The sequence below is a fragment of the Coturnix japonica genome, chromosome 30 (genome assembly GCF_054131305.1).
Source record: "Coturnix japonica strain WE chromosome 30, WE-NBRP24, whole genome shotgun sequence".
In the NCBI taxonomy this organism is placed as follows: domain Eukaryota; kingdom Metazoa; phylum Chordata; class Aves; order Galliformes; family Phasianidae; genus Coturnix; species Coturnix japonica.
In genome coordinates, this window is record NC_140692.1 from 6,548,587 (window position 1) to 6,569,674 (window position 21,088).

Consider the following 21,088-nt stretch of genomic DNA (forward strand, 5'->3'; position numbering starts at 1 on the left):
TTGTGTTGTAGGACACGTGGCCCAGACAAAGAGGCGCTTTGGCAGAGAAGAATGAGTACCTTAGAATCCTTAAGTGCACATATTCTGCCATATGCTGAGGGCATCTCTTAAACAGTTTAACATTCTGAACTGGCCAATTTGAAGTTTTGATGGAAAACTCCAAGTTTTGAAGAGAATGAGCTGAGGAAAAGCTATGATTTCCAGCAGGAAGCAGGTACTTGTTAAAAGAAAAATCTTGAGTTGAAAATTACTTTTTCCAGTCAGAACTAGTGACTAAAAATTCTGTTTTGGGCTTTCTTACCAGTGAGAAAGTATTTGAAGTTGTTGCAAAAAGGGTCTAAAGATGACTCAATCTCATGGTAGGTGTCAAGAAACTTTCAGTTTTTAGGTGCTTCCTGAATCCTTATTTACTCCTCCACAAAACAGTACAGATCATCATAACTTGCATTTTCCTCATAAATGACAGTGCAAAGTGTCACCAACTGCAGGTGAATTTGTTCTCATATTTGATAGTTACTGTTGTTGCAGCTAAAATAGTAGAAATCTGATGAGCGTCCTTTCATGTGGAACTGAGGAGGTAGTTTAGCTGTGATAAGGCTGTTAACTCACCTTTTCAGTAGGTCATGTGAACTTCTTGTCTCATTTGATTATGACATTGACAGTGTTAGCTGGGAATGATGCAGATCTCATTCTGTGTCTAACTGGTTTGTGACAAAGTGCGGCTTAATGAAATGTGTCCGCTGAGAGAAAAGGAACTCTCCTATCAGAACAAGGACAGAGACACAGTTACACGGACCAAAAGGAGAAAGCACAGACTAAATCATTTATCTTGGGAAGGAAGAATTGTCCACTGTAAAAAAAATCAGTCAGATGTAGAAGGTGAAACTCTGAAGGCTCGTTATGCTAATTAGCATCAATGCTCTGATGTGGGTAGGCAAGAAGAAGCTGATGGAGTGGTGCTTTAGAACACCATTTGCTCAAGAGGAAGTACAACGCATCATGGATTCATTAATCTGTGCTGAAATGGAAAAGTCTTTGAGCAGCAGTGGTCTAAAGTGGTCAGGATCTTTCCAGTGGCCTTGTTCAGTTGGTTGGCAGCCAGATAGTACGAGTGTCATCTAAGAGATAAGCTATGATCAGTAGTGAATTGTTAGCTGCAGTAATGTGGATGGAAACTGCTTTGGTCATTGGTGCCTGTATATATGCCTTGCAGATATTCACCTATATTTCACTGTGAACAAATGAAAATCTGGTAACTTCAATCCCTGAACAAAGAAAGAACATTGCCCCCTTTGTTTCTTGAAGTAAATGGGGAAGGGATCACATTTCTTCAGTGAAACCCCGTGGCTTGCCAAGATGCCCAAGTGAGGTATCCCAGAGGGAACTTTAAGCAGCTCACTTAAATGATGGGAAAGAAGTTTCACTATGAAATTAATGATGCAGCCCAGAGCACAGTAGGAAAACACCTTGCCCTCTTTTTCCCCATCTTTGATTCCAGCTGTAGTGTCCTGTAGTGCTTATCTGTATATTTATCTGCTATAAAATGAAATGGATTATATGAAGAGCTCTACGAAGCAGTACTCAGTACTTCAACATTTCTCTAATGCAATTAAGGCAGATATTTCAGAAAATGGAAGACTGTTAGTTGCCATAAGCTGGTGTTTCATTGGATTGCACACAGTTTAAAGCCTCCAATATTGCTGTTGTTGTGGGGGCTTCCTGTTTCTAGAATGACCATAGACATCGCAGGGCAATGCTGTAATGCAACGACTAGATGGCATTGGATGAGCATCTCCATGGAATAAATGTATGGTGAATGTAGTCAGTTCCAGCGCATGGACTTCAGGCTGTAAAAAAATAATTCTATTTCTGTCACATCTTCCTTTTAATTATGAGGGAGGGCTTTACTGGTTCTGCTGCTTTCCAACATCACTGCCTTGTTCTCTGAAAAGGTTAACAATCAAGAAAATTCACGATTCCACCTGCCCTCTCCACATGTACTCACATCTCAGGTTGATCTGAGCTTTCTTAATTGCAAGACCAAAACACCTTAATGCAAATATTCCTCTTGCTTCCATCCTGGGTAAGCAGTAGTTATTTATAAGTCCAGCATGCTGTGTCTGTCTGAGGCTGCCACACGCTGTTCAACGGCATCCTGATGTTTACTTGTGCCTACTTTCCTTTATAGATATTCTTATCCTGTGCTGGTACTGCTGTCTGCTTTTAAGATGCACAGTGAATGGTGATGTTGCTCTCTACATATCAAACACAATGCATCCCTTTAGATTTCATAGTTCACTGTGCCCCAGGTGCTGTTATTATCAGTCCTGACATCATTCATTTGATATGATGGGCCCTGTCTTTCCATTTATCTGTAATGGACAGGAGATTTTGAATCATTTTATCTTCCAAGCACAGCAACATCTTTTCTTTAAAAAGTGACTTTCCTCTCTTTCCACTTCTCGCTTTCTTCCTGGTCTAATATCTTGTGCATTACATTTATCCCCCCCATGTCTTTATTTCATATTTCCTTTTCCCTTTTGTTTTAGTGTTTTTTTTTTGTTTTGGTTTGTTTTGTTTTTTGGTGTTTGTTTTCTTTTTTCCCCTCTCCTCCCCATGTGTTCCCTTCTCTCTTTTTCCCCTCTCATTTTTCTTTCCATGCAGGGCATCGAACCAGTCTTACAGCAGCCAACTGAAGGGTTCTGTTGACAATATCAGCCTTGGGTTAGGACTAGTTCATGTCTCCCAGTCCAAAGACATTTCAGAATTCAGTACAGTTGGAAGCTGAGGCGCTCAGGGATCTTTTGCTTTGCTCTTAAACCAAGCAGACCTAAGGGTGAGAGAAAAAAAGAGGATGAATCTTCATTAAAACTTGATGTCAGACTTCGAGGTACAAGATTAAAAGCAAGGTCTTAAAATTGCAAACAGACTTAAAATATCATTCTGTTTTTAACTGAATAGGTCCGTGCTTTAGCAACTTAACCTCTTTCTCATTAACTCTCTGTGAGGTGTCCCTGCCTTCAGAGCAAGGTCTAATGCTTCTCTTAGAAGTGCATTTACTGCCTGTGTATTCAGAAGAGAAAACTCAACCTCATCTTTATGACTGTGGTGTATCAATTTGAGATTTTAAGGATCTGGCTTTTTTAGAGTAGTTCTCCCATTTGCAGTTCAGAATGACTACCTGCCTTTATACATCTTTAGAGGTGCGGCTTGCAGAGGTGCAGGAGTATTACTGATGATGTGTACTGATATTTGAAACCAACAGTCATCAACAAATTCACCTGTGGTTGAGTTTTCTTTGCTCACAGCCAGTCACAGGAGAGCTGAGCGTGTTCCATCAAATCTTTGCTTCAGGGTGTGGGCTTGACTACTTTCTGTTCATTTTCCAGGGCTGCATGGCACTAGTATATCTGAAAGGCAGACAACCCAAGCGTTTCTTTCCTCAGACAGTTGTGAGTGCTGGGTGCTTTGCTGTGGATCACTGTGGCAGTGTTTTCTGGCTACGTACGTTTTTAGAACACCTTAGTTATGCTTTGAGGGTCCCATCTTCTACCAGCTCTGTGGCTTTTCCTGAGTTATTCTAGAACTACTTACAGAAACGTTACAGCCCCAGAGTCTGCTTGGAGGAGAAGGTCAAAAGTGTTTGGTCTTGATTGGTGGGAGAGATGTGTGATATTTGCACAAACTACTTCAAATTGTGGAACTGATCCTTTCTACAGTAGCACTAATGGATCGTGTATCTCAAAGGTTGTGGCCGAACGTTTAATGGAGCCACTTCAGTTCTTATGTAGAACAAAGGAGCAAATAGTTTCCTTTTTTCTGTGCTCTGGTAGTCAAGCAGTACCCCAGGAGGCAGCTAACAGCTGTCCCACATGCTGACCCCCGTCAAAGAACTGTTTAAAGGTAGAAAAGGAGGTAGAGCTATAACAGAAGTTCAATCCAAAGCATCAGACTTGTGAGCAAGAGAAATACAATTTAATTACGGGTAATCTGTTTAGAGGTAGAGGTGGGGTTTCCTTTACTCTATTGGAATTCCTTGTGGCAAACATTTTCATCACTTGGTTTGAGCTGCTGGGAGTCCCATCCAGGCTGTCACGTAGTCTCACTAATGCTGCAAAGGAGAGAAGACATAAAGCACTTAAAGCAAATACAGTAGCTTGGAACTACGTTGTGAGAAATGCCTTTGGTTTGAGAAGTGAATTTCATTAAATCTTGCCAAATGTAGAAAGCCAGTCTCAGCTTTCCAGTCTCTTTATTTGCTATCAGCACTTGAGATCAGCTTAATATTTTACCTTCACCCTTGGATGCAGAGCATAACGGACAAAACCATTATCTGCGAATGTCATCGCTATTAGGAGAGGAAGAGAAGGAGGAAAGGAGCAAGGGAACAGAGCTGGTGGGGATCTCCAAAAATAAACAGCCTATAACAGTATGGTCAGAGGGAGTGAGCGAGGTTGGAAAAATCAGTGTCTCATAATTTAATTAAAGTTCTGCATCTCCTTCAGAGCTATGGCTACAGGCTGCCAGGCAGAGGGCTAATATCTAAAGGTCATTCGAATGAGCGAAGATACTAATCACTGGAGGACAAAACTGAACTCTGCCTCCCAGTTCTTGCCTTCTTGGTGAGATTTTACCTTCCTTCCATTATAAGTTAGCCTGTGAATGTCATGGGGCAATTGAACTGTCATAGAGTCTCCTCTAGGAAGAACCTCCTTTTGTATCAGAATGATGGAATTGGTAAATTGCAACATGGGCAGAGTAAAGACTGAAGAGTGAGGGTACTGTGACCTATGAACATGTCAGCATGCTGTGTACAAGATGTGCTTGTGAACCAGCCCTACATTCCAGACCACAGTCCATAGCAGAATCTAATGCTGCAATGAGAAACACTGCAATGCAACAGGATCGATTAGTTTTTCTTGCCTCCTTTTCTAAGAGAACATCTAATTTCTTCTTGTGTTCAGAAAGAAGAATAATTTATATATATATTTACAAACTGGCTTTTTGTTTAGTGACTTTTAGAATGGAGTTACGCCTGCTGGAAGGAAACTGTGTATGCACACAAGTTCTTGGCAGAAATACACTTGTAAATCTCAGCTGAGCATCTGTTCTCTTGCAGGTCAGGAAAGGTGAGCCTGCAGGTAACTTTGCCTGAAGGGCTATTAAGAAACATAACAGAAACGGTCATGTTTTTACATAGAATATTTGGTAGAAGCATTCAGTGACTTCTCATGCTTTTGTTACTGGCAATATTTTTCAGCTTTCAGAATGAGCAATGTAGCAGCTGTGGGTTATGAGGAAAAAAGGGAATTCAGGTAACACTGAAACTAGAGTAAAGTCAGAATGAGTCTTGTGATGTTGCCAGAAACCCCAAGATGGCATCAGAGACCTTGTTTTTCTCCATTAGAAACGTATGACATTTTTAGTGGATTTTATTGTTTCTTTGTTTTCCTTTCTTAACCAGTTCTCCATTGTATCTAGTATTTTTTGAAGTATTCCAGCCTTAAGACCTTTTTTCTGCAAGCATTATTTGCAAGGCTCACTGATAACGCTGGATGCAATGCACCCCAGTTGCAATGCGAGATTCTATCTTCAGACCGCCAGATTGTGTCCCCAGGAATACATCTGTACTTATTCTGTGACTAGGAGGCTGGAACAGCAAAGCTGGATGTAACTCTGTAGCTAGAAATTTGTCCAGTACTTACAATAATTAGGCTCTGCAGTGCACACAATCACTAATGAGGGAAATTAGTCAGATTCTGCAAAATTGTACAATGATGTGCTGCTCCTTACAATCAAATATCCTGCAGATTTTTTCACTGATCACTGAGTCAGGAGCAGAATATTTTCAATCCAACTAATGAAAACACTTTCTCAGTGCAAATCTAGGATCCTTATTTAGCTTTTTATCCAGTCTTTGCAGTGAATCTAGGTAATTGTTCCACATAATGATGTAGCATGCATCAAGATCTTCTTGATGTGCTTCAGATAGCTACATTTCTCATGAGCGGAGGAGCTTAAATGAGATATCCAGCTCATCTCATTTAAGTGCATACATATTTCAGGCTGGTCGAAGAGATTCAAGCACCTGTCTTCAATTAGAATGAGTAGGAGTTGGATGTACTTATTTGCTGTGGAGGTTTTGAGAAGCCTTTGCTGTGCACGTAAGCTGGGTGAGTTTTGTAGATAGCGCAGAATTTAGAGCGTTTCCGAAGGTAATTTTGTTTGTAAGTGGTCCTGATTGTGTATGTACTTAAGTAAAGGAAAATCTGCATTTATTTTCAGGGCTGTAACTGTCTGAATTCTGGAAGGAAAGGGGATGATAAAATCTGCATGGTGGTACGCACCTCTGAAATGTACCGACTGTTGATTCATTCCAACCCAGTGTTAAAAGTCTTTGATCTGTGTTTTAATTGGCATTCCCCATCTTTGTGCCAGGTCTTGCCAGAATCAGGAACTCTTTGGAATCAACTTTTGTTTGTGATGTGTTGCTTTGTGATTTCAGCCACCGTTGTTCCTTGAGTGGAGATGATCTGAACAGGCAGTGGCTGACTCCCAGTTCTCAGCTCCATCCAACAATTTACCACACCAAAGGTCTTCTGTATTATCTGCGCAGCATCAACCGGGCCCCTGTGGTGAGTAACTCCCTGTATCTTCTATGGGTTATTGCACGCAGATGGATTATTGCAGTTGTGTCAACAGCCCTGTTTTATGGTTAGAGATGTGGAAAGCATACTATACCGCTATACTTTCATCATTGTGGGGTGTTTTTGAAAGTCTTGGGTTATCTACTGAATCTTCTAACCAACTCCAAACTTCAGAGTCTTCGTGCACCTGCAGAGTGAATACAAATTCCTTACAGCTCCTTAGTATCCTCAAAGTACTTCAGCTAAACTAGATATTGTTAGTAAGTTATTGTTATCTTTCTGGCAATGACAGGAGAAATTCTGTGAAGACATAGTCTGAATGGATCATGCAAAAGCCCAAACTGGAGCAATCTGTGCAATCAGAGAAACACAAGTTAGCTTTCAAAATGGTTGAACTTTTCTGCTGCTTCAGTGAGAAGAAAATGACTTTTTGGGGGAACTACCGGAAGTTCATGAGGGGTGATACTACTGGCATATGTCTGGGATCTGTCCCCATCTGTTCGGTCTTGATGCCCAACAGAATGAATAGTTCTGAGACCTCAGGATAAAAAAAAAACACTGATGGTTTCAAATGTTGATGAACAGAATGGAAGTGGATGGAACAGCAAGTTGGCTTCTTATAGCCCCAGTTAGGCAGGAAATGTCCTAAGATGCACTGTTCACTCTGGTCTTGATGAGAAAATCCTCAGACAAGGTGAAAATGTCTGTGAGTTTCTTTAAGTGAATATTTGTGGAAATATGCTATTTTTGGCCTAAATGACAGCCCTGACATCGAGCTCTGCACTCCAAGGAATCTACTGGAAGTTCAGCTTGTATCTGAGAGCTTATTCCACCTACATTTTCTTTGGGTTTTGAGCTACATCTGATCAGTTTTGTTTTATTGTGCTAATCGTATTGGGCCTTTTTAATTTAAATTTATCATAACCATCCCTGTCACATCCAGATGCATGAAGTTGAACATGCGCCCAGTGGAAGTTTTCATCTTGCTGAGTGAAGTAAGACTATTGATCGTATCATGTCTCTCACTCACAGGCAGTATGTCAGACGTGGTAAACTGATTTTTTCTTTGCCTTTGAAGAGTACATTGATTTTGGTTCATACATGCTCGCAAATGTCTTTTCCCAACTCCAGAAGAAGCTGGATTTCTTCTGCCCTGCACTCACTGCCAAGATGCCATGAAGGCAATTTCACTGATAGCCAAATGATTTCTGTGGAGTGAATTAGTTTAATTTATCTTGGGGATGCGCAAGCAGTTTCTTCAAAGGAAAGGAAAGCTTCTTGAAAGTGAAAAGGAAATAACTTTAAAGTTAGCGGCCTTTCAAACCAAACCCATTTTAATTGGTAACTTCAGCCATAGAAAACAGCCATCTAAGTGCTTTATTTGTTTATTTATTTTTGCTTCTCTTGTTGGTTTTGGAAACCCTAGTAAAAGAAGGGGATGGATACGCTGTAGTATTGCAACTCTCCACTGAGGGTGGTTTCTTTTCAACTGAGAGCAGCGGGAGTATCAGAGAGCTAAGCTTGGGAGCAGCTAGGACTGAAGGGGAAAGAGATGTTGCTTTTTCCCCTTGAGCATTCGTGGTGAGGAAATGTGCAGTTTGTGAATTACAGTTGACAGTGCACTTGCAGGATGCAACAGGAAAAGTGTAGCTCTTACAGAGGGATCAAGCTGCAGCAAAGAGCAAGTTACTTTTGGAGGGGACAGGAAGATGCTGTTAGGGACCAGGAGACACAAAGCGGTGTTTGCTTTTTGAGATATTCTATCAAGGTTGGAAACAGAATCTGACTGCAAGTACATAGCTTTTTGTGAGCAAAGCATCCTAAACGTGTCTACCTCAGCAGTCTGAGATTGGGTCCTCTCACGAAGCTACTAAGGAAAAAAAAGAGTATTTGCATCCATTTTCTGTCTTGCTTTTCCTTTGTTTTAAAAGCTTCCTGATTCTGTGAGTCATGAGGGGGATTGTTTTTGAGTTTGAAAGCAGTCCTTACCTTTGTGGTGCTCAGTGCTGGCACATTACTTTAAATAGATAAAAATTTGCATGTGTGTCTTGAGTCATACCCCAGTGAACACCAGACTTGGAATTTGACTGTGTGTTGGTGTCACAGCTGTACAAGAAGGATAGAGAGAAAAAAGGGGTGGGTAGGTCTCAAGTTTACCTTGTGGTTGCCCAGGCTTAACCCAAGGAAAGTTCTTCATTGGGTGCTGCAACTATAAAATACAGTTTTGTCTTGGCTGAGTGGTGAGGCTTGAGCTACTCTGTAGAATAAAAATAGAGCAGAAGAATGCATTGTAAAAACAAAAACAAAACGATTTGTCATAAACATTGAGAATAACTGCAGTGCTCAGTAAAATTAATTAAAATGTAGGTATATATGATACACAAATGGAATGGAAACATTTCCAGTAGTGTTGACTTCTCTGCTGTGGAGGTGGGTGGCAGTCATGGATTCATCCCATGGCATGAAATAGTGGTGTTACAGAGCCTGGCTTTTACAATGCTTTACTAATATGGAAGGCTTGTTCCAGACTTGTCACTTAAGGATTCACTCTTGAGATGCAGAATTATGGACCTCCTGCTTATCAGGCAGCACAGCTATCTGAGCAGCTGATCATCCCTGTGTGGTTTCTGATAAGTAATCTTTTAGGTAATAATATATGCATCTTGCATGTTAGTAATTCTGTAAATTGGCAGGTAATTGATACCTGGTTGAGCTGGGATCTCTGCCTCAAAATAGAACCACAGCTATAAAACCTTCTTTGATATTCATAGGAGTAAATTCTAGTTGGTACCTGTGGTTAAACTAATCTATGACTGTATTGCTGGAAGCATAGATGGAACGCTAACTGGAAAAATGCCTGTCATTAAAAGAACCAATAAATGCAGCTGTTTAGAAGGGGGCTTTATGGGATAATTCCCTGTTTTTCAGGCAGTTGCTTGAAGTGTAGGACTGCATAAGCCCCATGTGTTGGACTGGGTGATCCTTTTACAGGTCCTGTCCAACTCAGGATGTTCTGTGGCTATAGCAGTCCTGTTAACTAGGACTTGTGGGATGAATCTGCGTGTGAGTGTCTTAGCATCTCCAATCAACGTGCAGCTTGTCAGAGCAGCTGGAGGAATTTAAATGCTCAGTTCCTTAGGTAATTAAACTTCCTGACTGGCTGCAGCTAAACTGAGTTACTGTATAACTACTAAACAAGCATACTAGGGTAAAACTTGCCTTAACAGTTGGTGGAAGAAGTTGATCTATTCCATCTGTTTCTCTCCTCCTGTCTATGTTTATATAAGAATATGTATCTTTCTTCCTCATCTTTTTAATTGATCCACAGTGCTTCCCTACCTTATGACACCTGTCCCTTTGTCTCTGATAGATGCCTCAGAAAACTATTTAAATGATATCACGATGTTCCTTTCTAATCGGCAATGAATATTGCCTTAAAACAAACCAATTTCTTCTCTTTAGAAATCCTTGTCTTTTCACTGCTGGATTTCTGAATGTTTCTGATAAAGACATGGAGAATATATGTAACAGCAGTGTCTATATTGACTTCATATTCCGGAGGGCAATGAGATTGATTATTATTTAACACTTGGGTCAATATTTTCCTCTTGGGTCATTAAATCGTGATTTTCATTTTTATCAAAGTTGATATGTGCCTATGAAGGCAATCAAAACTTCCATTAAAACCTGGAATGTACCTTGTACCTAGTTTATATGATAGCTGACATGAGAGATGGATTAAATAGATACATTACGTTGTGTGGAATCAGATTATTTGTCTGACAAAGATAATGTCCCGTGCTTTATGTCCAGGAATTCATGTAAGTATCTGACCACATACAATACATTTTTACACAACTGCACAATTACATTTTCCTAAACATTGTGTAGCACAGTTTTTGTGTTTAAAGAAGCCAAGGTGATTAATTGCTGGCAAAAGGTGCAGTTTTAAAATCTCCTGAGGCTAATGCTAGAGTTGAGAAGTCAGAGGAGCCCAACAAATTGCTCCGTTGTATCATAAGTTACCATGAACTCTCAGGTTCCTCGGTTGGCATGGAATCTTGCACAGATGTCATGTTTATTTCTGCTGTGGACAGAAATGCTCCGGTGTTGACACTGGATTCATGAGATCATGTCAGTTCCAATAGGTAAAACGAGGTACGGCTGACTAACAAAGTTTGACACTGATTATAGGCTTGGCCCAGAGCTCTGCTCTGAGTTTGTCTGAAGAGCACTGACAAAGGTGTAATTCCTCACATACAATCCTCTAGTATTTATAGTGTCTGTTGTGAAGAACCACAAAGCTTACTTCAGTATTACAGATTTTGCCTTTCTTTCCTCCCTAGGTGTTCTGTGACTACCATGGACACTCCCAGAAAAAGAATGTGTTCCTCTATGGTTGCAGTATCAAAGAGACCTTGTGGCAAGCAGGTTGCGTGGTCGACACAGCAGTTATCACAGAAGATGTTGGCTACAGGGTAGGTCTGCTTTGTTCCTTTCTACAGTTGTTGGCATATATGTGCACCTACATCCCTCTTTAAGATGAGGTCAGATCACAAGTTCTGTTGGTAGGTGCAAACTTGTCTTGCAGCAGAGGAGTAGAGATCCAGAAAAGTTTAAATGATTCCTACTATCTTCATGCACCAGATATCTGCGAGAATATTGTCAATAGGTGGATCTCTAATTCATTTCATTAAGATGCTGTTTTGTTGTCACTGCCGCTGACTAATAGAAATGTTGTATTTTTGTGTTTTATAAGTTCCAAGTATACATGTGCTTCTCTCACCCTCAACTCACGAGAAGTCCCCGTGGAAACACTTGTTTCACAAGGAAAAGCAGGAAGGGTGCTTACAGTCAGAACATCGCTTGTTGTATTTGAAATCAGTGGGCTTGAAAAGGCTGAGGATAGTTCACTGTTACACAAACAGAATTCAAATGCTGCTTTCAGCATCTGGTGCCTGTCTTGAATCTGCAATGAAGAAACCAAGAGCAAGCCTCCAAGGGTGTCCAAGAATCTGCAGTGGCCTAGATGAAAGGCTTTGTGATTGCAAAATATGGGAAGTTTCTCTCCTTCCTCCCATGAGTAATTGGGGACGATCCTGCTCTCCATGTATTTACTTCCCAAAAACATGAGCAAAATACCTCAAGAAAATTGTGATTTTTGAACAGCCTTTGCTGTAGCCCTTGATTCGTGGGAGAAAGAGGCATTGTTACTTCCTAATACTTGGCCTCAGATGACATGCGTAGCATTGACATTGGAAAACCCAACTTCAGGATTTCTCCTTTTAATCACCATTCCAGGCCCCTTTGACAGTAATCTCTGAAGGGACCTCAGTAAAGAATCCTAATTCCATTCTGACCAAATGGGAACGGAGGTTTATGGACATGGGCAGCACCCCCGTTTTTGTGCATGCTAAATCCAGCTGTATGAGAGACAGGGAGCATGGTTAAAGTAATGTGTTGTCATAAAAGAATCCTTTGAAAAGATGCGTTTTCACCCTCCCAGAAATACAATTGAAAGGTAATTAATGAGAAAAGCAGAGGGGAAAGAACTATTAGTGTGAAATCCAGTGAAAGCTGGTAAAATGAAAGGAATATTAAATTCAGATTTGATAATGCTTCTAAATGAGTCCTGACTACAGAGACATTACTGTTACCTGCCAGCATTTTTATTTAATCAAATATAGAAGACTGATTATGCATATAATTTCAATTGTTTTAAAAACTAAACTGGATTAGAGATCTGATTATGGTACTTCATAGCATATATTTACAAAAATCTGTGTGCTGTTTCAGATAAGGACAGAATGAAAACTATCTGAACCTTCACACGCAGTTTAGCTGGATCTCATGATTGTGTTCAGGATTATAATTGTTTGGGTGACTGTGCTTTATTTTTAACCCAGCTCCAGGAAAACCTGGATGTGTTGCTCGGAATCATAATATTTTGCAGCAAATTGTACTTTGAGGGCAATTCAGAAGCAGTGGATGTTTAGTTCAGAGCAAGTAATCAATTTTAAAGATTCCTCTGTTCGGTATTCTCCCAGGAAAAGGAATGCTGTAGTTCTTAATAGCACACTGTAGATCTTGACTTAAGAGTTAGGCTCATGCTGGTCTCAGGTTTGAAATGTAATCTCTCACTTTGTTCCAGTTATCTGTTCACAAGGTTTTTTTCTGCTGATGAATGGACCTTATAGATCTTTATGTCTGTACCTTACAGAACTGGTAGGGTCCATTCATAGCTATAGATTGGATATGCTGAAAATAACATTTACTTTCTTATTACAGAGGTATGTATGATTATGATGTTTGCAGTGGATATTGCAGAACAGTTTAGGCCAAAGATTTTATCTTCTGCGTCAGTCATCCTTTAAGAGAAGACCAGCTATTAAATGTTATTTTCTCAATTTTGATGAAACCAAGCAGTCCTGTACAGAACTGTGATGTAAAGCTCAACAGAGTGGAACTAGAATTGCTTAGAATCAATCAGTTTCACTGATTGTTATTGGAAAGTGAAATTAGCTGGTTGGCTTTCACTGCCCAAACTGAATGAAATTTGAGGGTCAATGCCATTAGCAATGAGCAGAAACTCCTTCTGTATGATTCCATTCCATTCAGAAGTTTAAGAAAGCTGTCATCAAAGAAATAATGAACGTTCTTATTTTACAAGCTCTTCACTGGATGGTCTTTGGGCATGTACTGGGATGCAAGCACAAAGGTTTATATGCACATATGTGCTTTTGTATGTAAATGCCCAATTTCTACACCGAGTACACCTAGTGTTAAGGTATCTAGTATATACTTTTACAGTTAGCATGAAGAAGTGTTGCATCCACACTGATAGAAATATTTGATAGCGCTGTGTATTAGCAGTGTTTATAGGCTGCTGTTGAGAAAAATGATTTCTAGAATAAGAAAATCACTCAGAGCTAAGAGGTAATTTTACTGAATTTTCATATTTACTCTTTATTGCCGCTTTCTATACAGAGTGCATTCAATGTACCATTTGATCCCAGATGAGAATAGTTTGGTTTATTTCACAATGCAAGATAGTTAAATGCTAAGCTCTATTTTCCTATAATTATCTGTGACCTTCAGTGGGATTATGCATTCCCCTTCTTTGCTGTGTGCTGTGTTCAAACAAAATTCCTCCTATAGCTGAATCCCTTGTCAAATTGTGAGGAGGAGCTGGAAAGGAAAGAATGGAAACATTGTGTGCTGAGCTATGACTGCAGCCCTCTAGGCAGAACAGGAAAATGTAGTTAATGTTGAAGCAGCTTAAAAAATAAAGCTTCATAAGTGACTTCAGCAGTCCAAATCTATAGGATGTGCAAAGACATCATTTTGGATGGGATGTACCAAATGTACTTACAGCATTTTTGTCTGTGACTGGGGACAAAAAAACAAACAAACACAACAAAACATTAGAATATGAAGATTTCACTTGGGATGAAGATGAGTCCAGTTTGGCACTAACTGGAACTATCACAGTGACAGTTTCTACAGGTAGCTTTGGTGATACGCGCTTTAAACAGCATAGGCCTCTTGTAGATGTATTTGTGATATAAATGCATGTACATCTGTTTGATTCATTTTCTCATTGCTGATACTTTCTTATAGACTCTTCCTAAAATCCTGGACAAAGTGGCCCCTGCATTTGTCATGAACAGCTGCAGCTTCCTTGTAGAAAAGTCCCGCGAGTCAACAGCCCGGGTGGTGGTATGGCAAGAAATGGGTGTGCTGAGGAGCTACACCATGGAGAGCACGTACTGCGGCTGCAGCCATGGTCTCTACAAAGTAAGTACCTCTTCCAAAGAACTACATGGCACACTCCTTCTAATGTGTGTCTAATGAGCTTGGGAGAATAGAGAGTGCTGTTTTTATGCTGTTTGGTATTGCCAGCTTCCTTCTATAATATAAGTGTAGCCATTCTACTGAGTTTCTTCTCAGTTAAATCCTTCCACGATCCTTCACTTTTAATCTTCCATGCCAGGGAAGTAGGTTCCTTGCTACGAGGTTTCATTTGACAGTGAAATAAAAAGAAATTCCAGTGTAATGCCAAAAATATTGAGCTGAATGAAGGAGTGTTTTTGAGATGATACAGACTGTGTCTTTATAATGGTATTCACAGTAGATCTGAGGTAATTAACATGAATATTAGGAGTCGTACACTTCCTGTTGCAGTCTATCTGGGCATTTGCTTGGCTAAACTTAAGAGCCTGCACTGAGAATTCTGCACTTGGAGTTTGTTACTGACAGCCAAAGGTAGCTCATCTATGAGCTGAAGCCACAGCTTTAACTGTGAACTAAATGGAGCTAAATTTCTTACCAAATGATGTTCCAGATACTGTGGGAAGGGCTGTACTTGTGCTGAGTGCATCAGAGACAGGAGCCTCTTGGCACTTTTTAAGTACATGGTTTGAGCTCTGGTAATTGTATTTAGCTGTACATAATTCTCCACTTGCTCAGTTGGTGAATTCTTTTTGTTCCTTTCCCAAACCTGTTGCTTTCCATGGAAGGGATTCTGTGCTCCACCTTATTTCTCCCACTAGGGAGCAATCCTTATCTATACAGCATTAATATGTGGTTAAGGATCCGAAAAGACCCTTAAGGAAAAAGCCATTGTTACAAATAACAATTAATAAGACGTTCAAATTATTCTTTGCAAGTTCTATGTTAATCCTTTTACATTCCATAGAATGTGGCCAGCAAGTACTCAGCTACTGTTTTAACAGTGCTCTACTATACTCACATCATTTCTTAGATAGAAAAGGCAGAAGAAATATCTGAAGATGGTTTAAAGAAAGAGAATATAACTGCCCTGAGCATTACACCTAGTGCTCCCTACTCTGAGAAGTGCTGATGGGGTGCAATAGGTACCACAGGTTGTGGTGGGGTTTTAAATTTCCTTCAGACAGTGGGGAGAAATTCTACCTTGACTAATGTCAGTGGCAAAACTCCTAGTGATCTCCATGGAGAATTTAACTCATTTCCTAGATAATCTGAGTAACATCTAAAAGCAGTTGGACATCAGGTTATATCAGTGTCTAATGATTTGTTCTCTACTTCCTTCAGTATTTTCAACCCAAGTTTGCATAAGTTGTGCCAGCAGATCTAAAATGTTTTATGCAACGTTCTCCCAAGTGCACCACCACTCAGTAAGCTGGTGGTCAGGCTTCTAATGGTGTTGGTAGCAGTTCTGGATCCTGATCTTTGACTTTCTTCCTTCTTGAAAATGGTGAAAATAATGGTGAATGTAGCTGCTTTGCTGACTGTAAACTGAGATACAAACTTCTTGTGCTTGAAGTTGCACATATCTGATAGGGAGTTTGCAAAGGATTTAGGAAAAAACAGAGGAAGGCTTTGTAGAGACTGTAAGAAGCTTAAATATTAAATACACAGGGCTGTCAGGTAAGCCCCCTCTCACCACAGAGCAATGTTGTAGGAGGGCTGAGGTAACCTGTCTGATAGAGAGGCCCAGAAAAGAAGTTCCTAAAGTTTTTCGATTGCACGGTGTGTGGCATATCATGTATAGAAATGTGACTTTCATTTCTAAAGCAGTTTAGTGAGTGAAAAATAAGGCATGAATTTGTTACTAGTGATATGTAAATGAGAAACAGTTGTGACCCCAGCCTCGATTAAAAGTCATTTGATTTCAAATGGGTATGGGGGGAGGGCAGAAATGAGAGCAAAAGAAAAGATGACTTGTCTCTGTTGAATCTCCCTGTCTGTGTGATCAATGGAAATGCAATAAGCCATCTACCCTTAAGGAAGAGAAACATAAAACTAAAGAAACTATTGATCTTATCTAAGGTTTTATTCAACATAAAGAAGAAGAAAAGAAGGGGAAAAAAAATCCAGACTCTCTTTGATTTTGTCTGGATTGTCCAATTGAGTCTTAGAACAGCAGTGTCTCCATTTGAAAGCTGCCTAAAACAAAGCAGTCCATTTCAACAAGGAATTCTCCTTCCTACTTCTACCAGTTTACAATCTCACAATCAAAAAGTAATCAGAAACTGCCTATCATTTCTCTCCCAGTGTGAATGCAGTCTGTATTAACTCCCTCACTGGACCTATTGCCCTCCAGGTTTGTATTACTGTCCTCCTTTTGCAGGATTTTGTTGAGCCATCTTGTCTTATTTGGTTTGCAGAATACTGAATATAAGGCTGTGCCATAGAAAGCTCTATTCAGTACAGTCGGGAGCAAATATTGGCCCAAAAGAATCAAATCTGCACTGACGCATATGGATATTCTCCTAAGTTTCTTCAGTGTGATTCATTTTTAAACTGGCATAGCTCTTTGTTTTACCATATCCTATTGTACTACACTTTATTCTTCTTGATTCTTGGCTGACTAGTTAAGACGCCTGTAGTAACGTACTGCACTGGGATGTTCAGATTACTAACTGTATTCACCATCCTACGAGTTTGATGTATTTTGAGCCATGTATACATTTGCGTTCCAAAACAGATATAGTAGAAACATGGCAAATCTCAAAACTCAGCTCCGTGCTCTCTCAGTACATGTGGTGTTGGAAAGGCATTTTCCTTGACATGTTGTGCCTGGTAGAGGAGATGAAGTACTGATGTAAATAGACTTCAGCTTCTTGCTTCAAAGGGATACACGCAACAAGGAGTAACAAATGAGTTTTTAAATTATTCCAGATATTTTGACAGTACCCTTTGAAGGAGATTTTACTGGTGACGTGGATCCCTTTTTGAAGAAAGTCTTTGGGAGAGTCAAGAGAAAAAATTAATTCTGTCCAGTCTAATGCTTCTGCATGAGGGGAATTGAATGCCCCAACTTTTATTATCCGACTTGATGAGAGGGAAAAGCCATCCATTTGCAGAGATGATGGAATCAGGGAGAGCAGCACCGAGCAGAGTGGCCATACGTTCATAAGAAATTGTTGATAGTTGTTCAAAACACCTTTGAAAGGAGGATTTGGGGAATTTCAGGAACGCTCTTCCATAGAACCCATCTTCATGTTGGAAAAGTTTTTCTTCTTTTGAGTCCAACTACTCAATTCACTGAACTGGTAAAGCAAGCTAGAGGTGAGGAAAAACTGATGTTGTTTTGTTGGTTGGTTGGTTGGTTTGATTTGATTTTGCTTGCATTCTCTCCAGTCATTTACAGTAGGAGAAATTAGAGGTAAAATTGTGCCTGATGTAACGGCAGCAATTGGCAGGTGGAGCCTGGCCAGAGTAACTGTCAAAAGTCATGGCCTGTCTAACAATTAGAAGCCCCCATCTCTACAAAACTCACCCCAGATAAATTGTGAGAGTGAATGTCCCTGAAGGTTCTGTGAGCCATCTTCGTGTGAGCGAGGATGTGACATTAGTCATGTAACGTGTGTTCCACAAATCATGTGCCATCTTGCTGAAGTCTGTCTCGTTCTGTTTAGAAGGTTAATAAATTGCATCTTTTTGTTTTTCCTATGCTATACTGGCATAAAACCAAGATAACTTTCTTGTTAGATAAGAGCCAATAGTTTGTATTTCGGAGATGGAAGTACTTAAATGCTGAGGGATAAAAGGACGGAGCTGCTGATAAACGGGTAGCAGAACTGGATGAAAAGCTCTGCATCCTGGCCCCTTATACAGTAACTGCAGAGATGAGAGTCTAATAAATGGGAAGAGCTGCCATTATCCATCCCCTGTAACCTGGCTAGCATTTACTGAATTATTTTATACAAGTAATGAACCAGTGAATTGCCGTGAAAGTGTGGCAGAAATAAAGCAGTATGCCAAGATGAAAGCCTTTCCTCTTGCTACTCTTTCAGAGGTGGACTGCTCTGGTTTGACCCATTTCTGTCCAAAATAACCAAATTGTTACTAATACATCATTTGTCCCTGAAATTGCAGTTCTGTTTCTTTATAGTTATCTATAGGCAATGAAAGATTTTCTTTATCTTCCTTATTATTGCGTATCACATATTATATTTCTGTGGAATTTTTATGTATGCCTTATTCATAAGCAGTTTATTACAGTCGATAGTCAGAAATTGGGTTGTTTTGAGGGAGTTTGCAGTCGCATAACGTTGTCTTACTGGCATACAGAAGCAATGATATTCTTGTATATCATTCTTGTAATTGGATGCCTAGTGCACAAACTTGCAAATAATTTTAATTTGGACTCATGCCAGTATTCAGGCACCAACAGAAATGGTTGCAGCAATGTTCTTGCCACAGAGCGTATTTGATAAGTACTTGCAGAAGGGAAATGAAAAGAGATGGAGTTTATTCTGGGCTTTCTGATGAGCATTCCAGTAAATTGTTTACATCATCTTTGAAATCTGAGGCTTTTCCTATTTCTGGTTTCCATTGTCTCCCACGTTTTACACTTTTCCTAAGTATGAGTAAGTTTCACAAGCATCCAGAAGTTTCTATCCAAAAAATCATCTCTAAAACGTGCATCTAGTGAACCCTCTGAGGCCTGGGCACGTCATTCAAAAGCAGATGCTAAGAAATATAGAAGAATGTTTTTTTGTTTTTTTTTTTCTAAATAGTTCTGCTTCCAGTTCTGGTCCAAAGTGATTCAAATTGGAAGCAGCTGTAATTGTAAGAGAAGTATAAGAGAAAAACAAATAGTTATCTTGTAGTAATCTAAGGAGTGAAGGATTAAATTAAGGTTTTCTGCTCATTGTGTTTTCTTTAGTTGTTGCCCATTGCAAACGTTTGCATCCTGTTTTCCGTATTTTCATGCTCCTTTTGTGCCCACCAATCCTTTTCAGTAAATTGTGATTCAGTTTTCAAGATATTCTAATGGTACCTTTTAGTCTTGACGATTTCACTTAATGCAACGATATAAAGGTTAATGGCATTTAGGAAATGAGCAAAGGCACATGGGAAAGAGCAAACCAACCAGGAGACGGTGAGCATTCATCTTCCTTGGATGGCCAGAGCAACATAATGATTAGTCTGCAAGCACAGCACCAGGGCTTGTGGCTTGCAGCCACAAACCTGTATTTTCTGGTCCTCTTAGGCTGGATTGAGTCAGATGAGCAAAGTCTTGGATGAGAACTCTCCACGGACTTGGCAGAAAAAATGAGTGTTATATCCTAACTCGGATTTTGTTGATATAAACAAAAGGAGAAATGTATATGGCCTTGAACTACAGAGAAATGAAAAATCAGCTGACTTCTCAGCCTTTTGGAACCAATTTCAAAGCTGATCAAATAGGATCTCGACTTCTCCAACTCCTAAATAAACAGAGTAGCACAATCTGAGCCCTTTGGAAGTAATAGCATCTTAAATCAGTTCCTTTGTCTCTGTTGTTGATAGATTATCGAGGGCTGTCTGTCAGTGTAACTGGAGAACAGGTTCCCTCCCTTGTTGTGGTTTGTAATTGCTTTGTGTTTTGTTGTTAGTGGTGTTTTTTAGGTTTTGTGTTTTTTTTTTTTCTTCAGCACAACAGAAAGTAATGATGGGATGAGGTCATTGTAGATCTGACTTTGCAGAGTTGGAAGCATCTAGTTCTGTGGAGGTACACTAGACATGGATGTATTTGGAACAGCAAAGCAGAGCCATCATGTGCTCCCCTCTTTCTCTCAACTCTTTTCCACTACTGTATATAATCGATCAGTTGCTGTAGCTCTGATGTTTACCACTTCTGTTTGGGGCTTAGTCTTAAAGGGCTTGTTCCAACAAATCCCTGCGTTTCTTTCCTTTTACTTGCAAATGATGTGAGCATCTCCTAGTTAGCAGCTGGTTTATTTGTTAAACCAGGGAACACAGCAGATTCTGTGGGACCCAGGAAAGGAAAACAGATGTTACCTTGATTCTGTACATTTCTGAATGCTGATATTTCTCTTTTTTCCCCTTCCAATATACCATAAACAGCTGATACCTGTTTTGTTTGTTTGTTTTCTCCCTCAACTACTTCTAAACCTTTCTAGATGCTTGGTTGCAGCCCAGTCTTCCCATACTCTTGGGAAGAAAGGTGGTAGTAGGTACAGATTGGAAAGAGTTATCGAGCTGCTTCCCTAGAAGCTTTTTTTTTTATTTCCCTAGGAAATAAAAAGCCAGACTACATGGAATCAGAAATGCAAGTATTCAGTCATACCCATTTTCTGGGAGTTGTGGATGGGATTAGATCGAAGATTCCCAGGTGCTGACATTGCAAACCCAGACAACTTAAATGTTAGAATCAAAAAATTCATTTGCAATTAATTAATTTATGGTTGCATGGAAAAGATGCTGCACTTTGGATGAAATGTTACTCTTTCTGAAGCCCACTGAACAGTTCTGAACGGTGCAGCCTTGAATATAAGTGGGATTTAAGTCTGCTAATGAAAAGAACTCTTGGGAAGGATGTGAGACAGAAAAGCAAAATTCCTAATGAAAACTAGCTGTAGTATTCTGGCAGTGTCTCTTTAAAAGTCTAAATATCATTGCACATCATCCTTTCAAGTTTTCAGTGGAATTACAGCGGCTAGGTT

The 21,088-nt window shown here is 39.8% G+C and overlaps 1 protein-coding gene across 1 annotated transcript in view; it reads left to right on the forward strand.

Moving 5' to 3' along the window:
- LOC146755830 (cytosolic carboxypeptidase 4-like) overlaps positions 1–21,088 on the forward strand; it is a 103,407-nt gene that overhangs the window by 36,244 nt on the left and 46,075 nt on the right. Inside the window, exons 2-4 of the mRNA XM_085525283.1 lie at positions 6,506–6,635; positions 10,994–11,125; positions 14,268–14,444. Of these exons, the coding sequence (XP_085381409.1) occupies positions 6,506–6,635; positions 10,994–11,125; positions 14,268–14,444 (439 nt within the window). The remainder of the gene's footprint in view (positions 1–6,505; positions 6,636–10,993; positions 11,126–14,267; positions 14,445–21,088) is intronic.